The following is a 9,161-nucleotide window of genomic DNA, read 5'->3' as shown; positions in this document are numbered from 1 at the left end:
ATCAATATATTTTTCAAAAAATGTCTCTCTGTGCAAAATGGGTTTAAAAACAACTGTGGGATACAGTTTGTCTGTGATTTGAACCGAGCGAACAAATATTGGCAGGATCAGTGTTTTGCCAAGGTGGATCCGGTTTACTCCACCTCCATTACAGACAATTAGACGTGGAAGTAGTGATGCTTTTGGGAACCACTGTGTTATAGCAGTTAAGAGAAGGGCTTTTGAACTCACAGGCCAAACATATTCATGTGCGTTTAAGTTTGAAACTTCTTGGGTCATCATGCAGGGGCCCTGCATTTCACTAATTACAGGGTTCAGCAGTCACAATTTACATTTCCCACACTATATGACAAATGCTTTCTGTTTTATTTTACAGATTAATACATGGCTATGCTGACATTAAAACAAAAAATTAACACAAAATATTTTTTTAATTAATTATTTTTGACTGAATATTTAAAAATATTTAAAAACATGAACTAAAGTCAAAGGAACAAGATAGTCGGGATTTAAACATGCATCTGAAATAACAACCCTTGACTCAGTGGGTGTTGCTGACTGTATGACTGCATTTTTTAAGAGTGACATGTTTAAAAAACATTTCAAATAGATATCTAAGACAAGCTGAGGTTGTCTTATTTCGCTGGGGCAACTTGTAATTCCTGGTTATATCAGTCTTTATTTTCAATAGGGAAAATTAACCAGTACCTAAAAGGAACAAAACACTTTTTAGTTACTTATGAAACAGTCCAAACATTAAGTTCAAATTATAAAAATAGTCTTTTAATATAAACTATTCAGTGCATAAAACAAATGTACAAATCTTCAATTTTACACATTGATTAAAACAAAATTAAGCATGTTAAACATCAATTAACATGGTCATGTGAGCTAATATAATTAGTTAAAGTGATCTGCATAAATAGGACTGTAAATAAATTATAAGTCTTTTTTCTCTGCCTCCAAACATCCTTGGAGGGAAGGTCGTTGTAGTTTATTCCACAGTGGACGTCTACTTGGGCCATCTGCATCTGTGAAGACAAGAGGAGTCGTTTAGTTCACGCCTCCTTCACCCTGCATGAACCTGCACTCAGCAGGAGTGGATGTTGACATTCATCCTGCATAAATAGCTGCTAGGAATAACATTTTACTTTATACAGCATCTCTCTTGTGTTTTAGTCATCTTCATCTCAAAATTTCTGTATTTTCTGTTTGGAGACTGGCTTGTTATATGTGTAATGATACTTTCCATTGCAGATTAGTATATCTGAAAAACCCATCATTAGTCAGACAAGCCTTGGAGACATGTGCCATTTGCTGTGGCACATCATTTCAGCTCAAACAAACTCTCACCCATCTTTGCCCATACTGGGCTAATCACTGTGGCAGTGATAAAGATGGCTGCTGCCGATGTGAATCTGCTCGCTTGCTGGAAAATGGGGGGATACTTTTTGCTGAACAGAAGCATTTTGGTTAGCGGTAAGTACATTCGCCCTCAAGGTTTTCTGTAAGCAATTCCCAATAAGATCTAATCAAACGGGCCATTTTAAACCAAACCATAATCATTCCCCAAACCAATTATTTTTATTGCCTGAACCCAAGGAAACTGTGACTGAAATGTAAAATTATTATCCAATGAAGCTTTCTGGGAGGCTAAATTCTCCCATGAGTGCCTGTTGATAACTTCCCTTATAGATAAAACCTGAACAGAGATGTCCCAGACTAATTTGCATACTGTTAAGGCCCCTCCCTGGTCTACCTGCATGATGCCTCGTCAAAGCGTTGATGCTTGTGGGCACAGATAGAGGAGTTCACTTGACAGCGATGGGAGGTTCTTGACTGGAGTGTTGGCTCAGTTCTAGGAAGACAGTCACAGCGTTCCACGTCTATCTCACAATCTGGCATCCACGAACTGAGCGGAAGCTCTAAGAAAGACAAAATAATGAGGTAATTTTAGAGCACAAGCAAAGTACGACACAATTAGCTGAATCACTGTATTGTCACAGGGTTATACTTTGATAATCACCTTGCTGAAAAATGAATTTACAACTTTGATTTAAAAAACTGGAATTATGTGTAAAATGTAAATAAAATCTTAATAATAAATAACCCAGATTTTACTCACAAAAGAGCACAGAAAATATATCAAATATTTAAACTGAGTTTAAAAATGAGTTATTTTAAGAAAATATTAGCTAATCCATCCGGATTGTTATCAGTGCTCATTTCAAAAGCCTCCATCTCTGCTGGTGTATCTGTGCATTAGTGCCTCAGGAATTGTCAGTTTGCACATCTGAAATGTACTTTTAAGATCCACATATGCTCCCATTGACATCATTCCTCTCCCAAATATCCATCAGCTGAACTCATCACTTTAATGACCTTTGCAGATTGTTGTTAAAAGAAGAGTGGACGCTAAACAGACATGGTTGCGTTCCCATTTTTTTGTGATGTGCTACTGCATCAATTTCAAAATAATTTAAACTTTTTATGTATTTATGTATTTTATGTATGTTTAAAAGTTGTTCTCAGTTTAAACATTTGATAGGTTGTCTGTGCTGTGAAAATATGGGTTTGGAAAATTTGCAAATCATCACATTCTGCCTTTATTTGCATTTTACAGTGTCCCAAGTTTTTTAGATTCGATGTTGAAGTACTAGTTCACACAAACAGAGAATCAGACCTTGTAAGGTGGGATCTCATGCCAGTCCCGTCTGTTGCTCACAGCCACACATTTGATCCTAACAATGGAACTATTTGAAACGACAGGAACATGTTTGCATACCCGGTGTACTGGAAGGGTAAGGTATGCATCTTTCAGACGAACAGTCCCAAATGAATCCACTGGCACACAGTCTCTTGGAGTCCTCTGCCTGTGACAGCTGGCCCAAAGCACAGCTGCAAACAAACAAAATCACTTGAAAAAGAGGAAAACAAAAGATCAAACAGATTCAGCTGAGAGACACGAGTGGGGTTTGAGACTCACCCATTGCCCCTGTGAGGTTGAGCGTTCCGTCGTATTATTGCAGGCTCCAAACACTTGCACTCTGTATGGTTCGCAACTTTTACTAGCACAGGTTCTGGTACAAACTTGAATGGGATTACACTGAGGACCTAATAATATAAAAATACACACACATAATCACAAATATGCAGGTTTCACTGACTGACTGATGACAAATCGTGGTGTAATTAAAGGATAACTGAAAAGAAAATCTCTTAGTCTTCTGAGATGTGATCACTTACAGTTTTATTGACATATTCAGTAGTTGTGTTTCTGCAGGTGACGCCCTCTTGATTGCAGCAGCCACTACATCTGTCAGCAGCAGCAAAACAAGTAAAGTGAAATGTATGCACCTCCAAGTACGCGGACTGAGCACCTATCATTTTTCTTGTTTGAAGATAGTTCTTCATGTCTAAATGATCATAAAATATAACAGGTATGGAGGACCAAAACTGCCAAAATGAAATGGATGTGCTAGTAAATGCATCAGAACATCAGCAATGTTCTTGGAGAAACAACTGTTGGTGTCCATCAGTCTGGGAAAGTTTATACAGCCATTTCCAAACAATCTGACGTCTGCCATTCTACAGCTAGAAAGATTATTCGCAAGTGGAAAACATTCAAGATTGTTGCCAATCCTTCCAGGAGTGGATGTCTCAGGACACTGAGTCCGAGGTCAGTTACTGTAAGGCACGGAGGCATTTTTGCAGAACTGGAGTCTAATTAACTCCTCTCTATACAGTGTTGGGGAGTAACAGAATACGTATTTAAAATACAAAATATGTACAAAAAAATACAAAATAAAAACTGTATTCCTTTACAGTTACCATTTAAAAAGGTGGTATTCAGAATACAGTTAATTGTTGAAATAAATGGATTACATGGCGGTCTTTTCCTGTTTCATAAGGCTATGCTGTTGAGGTAGGTTAGCAGGGCATAGCCTTATGAATTGTTTTTCCTCCAAAACAATAAGTTCAGTTAGAGCAGTCTTTCAACGCCTCTCTCTCTGTCTCTTGCTAGCAAAGCTGACCCAGATAACAAAGTAAAGCTAGTTGTCAGCTACGAGCCCGACACAGTACCCAACGTATTAGCCAGAGGTGCCTTTACTATGGTTCGGAGCCGCGGACCTGTTTTATATACGCGCGGAATAGTTTTCTATACGAGATCGCTGCAAACAGTGCAGGCTTACCTAATGTCCACCTACTGTTACTCATTTTATATTAAGATTTAAAAATGTAGTTGGTATTGTTAAGGCGAATAACCTTCAGTAATAGTAATAAATCACACAGCAAGAGTACATTCATGTAGTTGTAAAATACTAATATAATGATAATATATTAAGTAATCCAAAGTATTCAGAATACGTTACTCTCATTAAGTAACGTACCAGAATACGTTACAAAATACATTTTGGGCCATGTATTCTGTAATCTGTAGTGGAATACATTTTAAAAGTAACTTTCCCAACACTGTCTCTGTATAGAGATTTGAATGTGAAGCGATCTGTCCAACATCTAAAAGTTGGATCAAAAAGGGTTATGCAACAGGACAATGATCGCAAGCACAACTCTATAACAGAAAGGATGAAAAAGAAAAGTGTTGCAGTCAAAGACCTGGCCTTAACCTGATTGAAATGCTATGATGAGAACTACACAAGTCCTGTGAAAACCTTTCAGTTTTTTCAGTGTATACGGTGATGATCCCTTTTGTTATTGGTGTCATTTCTGGATTCATGCTCCATCTTAAACAAACCTGTGGACAGACACACAAGGTGGCTTGAAGAACACTGAGTGGTCGGTGCCCAGCTCCTTAGCCACGTCAACACAGGTTTCCCTGGGCATGCACTGTGTACGCTGCCACTCTTCGTCTATGGCTTAATAGGAAAAATGCAATGTTTCAATGCAAATAAAACATAAAGCCTTGCACATTACACGAAATATGTAGATATCAACCTGTAAGAATCTCCAAGCTGTAGGATTCAGCAGCAAAGCGCGTGGAACGGTGTGACCCCACTGAGAGAGGAGAAGTGAGGGTCTCTGGCTGCTGTAGTCTAAGTCGACACTTCCACAGTTTCCAGTCAGGAAAGTCTGCGAGTCGTAGCAGCTCATCCAGGCTCGAGGACGACCGCACCTTCCTTTCCCACTGTTGGATTACTTGCTGCAATGACAGACATTCTATTTGAGATCTTTGGTTGTTTTGGGATGGAGGTTTTAAATCGATCCAATACTGGGCATTTATATAGCTTAAATAGGTACACTAGATCTATTAGGAGGAGCGCACAAGTATGATTAGAGCCACCTCAGTGATAAATGGAATTTCTTATTCAGCAAGTTTAATTAAGACACCATGCTTTAAAAGATAAAATACAGGTAGCTCCTTAATTTTGTTTTTATTTATTTATTTATTTAATTTTTCTCATTTTTGCCTCACTAGTGTTTGAAGTGCAGACCTGGAGCATCAGTTTAAGGGGTTTGACAAAAGTTTTGGAGTAACTGCTTGAGGCTTACAACCATTTTTAGAGGCTCAAAACGAAAGTACTAGAATTTAAGGATTGAGTTTAATACTTGGATGAAAATCCTTTGCAGTCAATGAATGCTTTAAGACTGGACCCTGTGAACATCATCATGTGCTGCATTAGGTCTTTACTGAAGCCACCTTCAGTTTCTCCCTGTTTTGGGGTCTTTCTGCCTTCAGTTTTGACTTTCCTAACTGCCAACCAGATGGTTGACTAGGCCACTGAAGAAAATCCAATTTTCCCATTATCCTTAGTTAATCTTGGTTTCATCTGTCTAAAGAATTTTGTTTCTACCAGAACTGATCAGGCTCTTGTAGATGTTTTAAGGCAAATTGTGTATTTAATGTTCTTGAATGTGACCAGTGGTTTGCATCACATTGTATTCACACTGCAGTTACATTTATGAGTCTATTGATTGTGGACTTTTTTCCTATTCAAGTAACTTCAAGGTAAACTTCAAGGTTAACCTTGGGTTTTTTGTACTACAAAGGTAGCTCAGTGTTAGACACCATGGTAATGTATGCTGCAAATCTAGATTAGAGATCAACAGGTATGGATTATTCAGTCACCAGATACTGATTCGGTTTTTCAGAGAATGCTGATACTACAGCTGATCTCTGTGCATGAATAGTAGGAGGGTCTACAGTAATTCATTAGTGTCAAATGTCTGTGTTTCCCTGGTGATCGGTAAGAAACATATATTAGATGAAAGTTACCAACTTGGTTTTTTCCCTCTGTTTGCAAACAATTTTACAACAACTAATGTTGTTCTACTAGAAGAAATCTATTATCTTAAACAGAGCACCTATTTGCAACCTACTTGCTGAATTTATACGAAATGCATATGTAGACTAAGCCGACATTTGAATTTTATTTTTATAATTTATTCTGTACTCCAACACTAAGCCTGCCGCGGAAAAAAAATGGATCTGTCTTTCAATTTCATTTAATGAAATACTTTCTTTTAATCCACTAGACAAAGTCAGTCAATTATTCAGTTATGTTTTAGCCTCTTAAAATTGGGAACTATTCATAAAAATGTCTGTTAATTAGGAAAGTTTTGTAAAATTCCTTGAATTAAAGGTGACAGTCTGCACATCTTGATTCTTTGATGTAAAATCCCCTGTAGTGGTATACGGGTGCAAAACTGCAACAAAAATGAATCTTTGCCAATAAATTATAGGAGTAACTTAATTCTTTTCACTTCATGTTTGGCAAAGTTTCATACTTTCAACTTCCGACATCTTGACAGTCACATGGGGGTATAAGCAACTTTTAGTGAACAATGAAGGATTTCCTGGGAAAATCCCATATGCTGATCATTAGCATGTTAGCCGTTTCACCTTTAGCATTCTACAAAAACACTGCCTATCCTGTATGCACATCCTTCGAGAGCTGCTAGTGTGGCGTCAGACGCACTGGGTTAAAAAACAACCAAATGGAGCATAAAACTAAATTCAGTAACAGCTGCCACAGAATACTTGCTTGTTACATTTCCCTGCCTCTGAAGACTGCTTAAAGTTTCCTAACTGTGCTTCCTGTAAGCGGTTTCCTTGTTAACCATTTAAGCCCATGTTGGCCAACATGCATATGCCAGACTTACATTAACACTTTTTTTGTTTGGAACTCCATAAACAGCTGTGACTCAAAACCAAAACGCTGTACGTCATGCCACCGCAGAAGTGATGATGTTGACAGAATAAATTGAAAATACAATGAATAAGACATGTGAGTAACCTTTTATGAAACACAACCAAGTTTTTTTCTCACTCCTCATAAATCCTGTAAAGGATTACAATTTTTAGCGCTCTGTTGTTGTGTTGACATGCTAAAATAGAGTAAAACACTAAAGAGCAGAGGATGTGAACTACCCAAGCAGGAGAAAGGAGAGAGTTGAGTTAAAATTTTGGAATTCCCCAGTCCCATTTTTTGTGGGGTGTAAGTCAAAGCGTGACACCAGATGGTAGGTCTATAACAGGGGTGGCGGCACGGCAGGATGGATGGTCACGGGCTCCACAGTGCTCGGTTTATTTCCTCTGGACGGCTATATGGATCGAAACCCTCTGATGGGATCAGAGTGTTACAAAAGAGGAGGGTGGGGCAGGTTTGCTTCTACTTAAATGTGAAAGACGTCAACAAAAAAACGGGAAGGGACAGAGAAGGAAGATGGGAACCTAAAAGAGGCTGAATTTTTTGGTGTGGAAATGACTAGTGATGAAGGAAATTATGTAAAAAAAAGAAAGAGTTAAATTATTTTAAAAAAATCCCTCAAATGTAACTACCATGTTAGCTGCACATTTACAATTGTGGTTTCAGCTGCAAATAAACATGTTCACATGTGAATTTAATGGGATCGCAGTAACTGTGGCAGTATAAGTTTGTAAGGCAAAAACAAGGACGAAAGAAGGAAAGAAGCAGCAAAAAAAAAAAAAAATGAAATGGCTCACTTCAATCAGCTGAAGTTACAGATCAACTTGCACTTTTTCTCACAGACGTTTTACATGTTTTCATAGTTTAGACAGAACATAAACGTACAAACGAGCCGCACTCACCCTGTTTGCTTCCTCCCTGTGTGCGCTGTGGCCCACATGTATCCAGCTGAGCTCCACCACTAGAGTCACCAAGCAAGAAATTCTCCACAGAGTCCGTTTCATCTTCATCATCATCCTTTGACGTTCTTTCTGAGGAAGCAATATGATCTTGGTTCCTTATGCTGCTGGCAGAGAGCACTTAGAGCTGGCTGCCTCTCTGACTCGGTTTCCCAGACCAGCTGAGTCCTTCAGACCACACACAAACACAAAGTCCTCTCAGACCAGGTATGTCCAAAACAAACTCTTGGTCTTACAGACAAAAACTAGTGTGCGTGAGCCAGGCGTAACCTGTCACGGCCACCCAGACACCCTCAAGCCAAATGGAGAAAGGGGGTGTTTAAAACAAGCACCTCTTCCTGTTGAAGCTTTAATAAGAAGTTGAGACGTCCAGTTAAGTGCTGAGGCTATTACAAGTTAAACCTTGCAAATTACCTCAGACAAAAAGAAAATGAAGGTTATCCTGAAGACTTCTTATCAACACACTCTGTTTTAGATTCAAGGCCGATGATATGCTTAAAGGCCTGTGGCTGGATAAACTAAACAAAAACCTCTGTGTTCAGACTTCTAGGTTCCTTGTAACTGCTATGTTACAGTATCCGTATTGAAAATTCTCCACTATCTGTCTTCATTTCTTCCTGCTGTGGTGTTTCGATGCCTCTTGAGTTCCAGTAGGCTTGAATGCCTGTCTTTCCTTCACTGCTGCTGGTCTTGCAGCCTCAAAGTGCAGCTTTTTATGTTCCTCGTGTTCCCGTTTTCCCTTTTTTAATGTCCGTCTGTCAAGTGATCAAGTCCCCTGCCTGTTAAATCCCCCTACCAATGTCCTTTCTTCTGAAGCTGCCAAACCACACACAGCCAAAGAGCAACACCATGTGTTTTAAATGTGATCCAGACCGCTATAACATGTAAGGGGAAACAAGATGCCGGCACCACCCCTGTCTCACAGACACCACACCCACACACCCCTCCAAGCCCATTTGTCTTTGAATGTAATCCACTAGCAACATGTGTGCTGTGAGGACATATAAATAAAATCAATTATTTGTATGACTAT

At 38.8% G+C, this 9,161-nt stretch overlaps 1 protein-coding gene across 1 annotated transcript; it reads right to left on the bottom strand.

The window, feature by feature from the left end:
• Positions 1–761: 761 nt before the first annotated feature.
• Positions 762–9,046, bottom strand: vegfd (vascular endothelial growth factor D). The gene is made up of 8 exons (XM_026164423.2): positions 8,072–9,046; positions 4,957–5,161; positions 4,757–4,877; positions 3,247–3,316; positions 2,987–3,114; positions 2,786–2,898; positions 1,760–1,925; positions 762–1,031 (listed from the first exon to the last, which is right to left on the bottom strand). The coding sequence occupies exons 1-8, from the start codon at positions 8,183–8,185 to the stop codon at positions 1,013–1,015; spliced, it is 936 nt and encodes a 311-aa protein (XP_026020208.1). The 5' UTR covers positions 8,186–9,046; the 3' UTR covers positions 762–1,012.
• Between the last annotated feature and the right edge of the window lie 115 nt (positions 9,047–9,161).

Source organism: Astatotilapia calliptera, chromosome 1, assembly GCF_964374335.1.
Source record: "Astatotilapia calliptera chromosome 1, fAstCal68.1, whole genome shotgun sequence".
NCBI classification, from domain to species: domain Eukaryota; kingdom Metazoa; phylum Chordata; class Actinopteri; order Cichliformes; family Cichlidae; genus Astatotilapia; species Astatotilapia calliptera.
Note: the sequence above shows the minus strand (reverse complement) of the source record. Positions and strands in the feature narration are given on the sequence as shown.

Excerpts from the sequence above, each read along its gene's own strand:
- vegfd (XM_026164423.2), bottom strand. The coding sequence starts at position 8,185 with ATGATGATGAAGATGAAACGGACTCTGTGGAGAATTTCTTGCTTGGTG. Across the intron at positions 4,878-4,956 it reads CAGCTTGGAGATTCTTACAG|CCATAGACGAAGAGTGGCAG; the intron begins GTTGATATCTAC and ends TTTCCTATTAAG. Across the intron at positions 2,899-2,986 it reads CAACCTCACAGGGGCAATGG|CTGTGCTTTGGGCCAGCTGT; the intron begins GTGAGTCTCAAA and ends GTTTGTTTGCAG.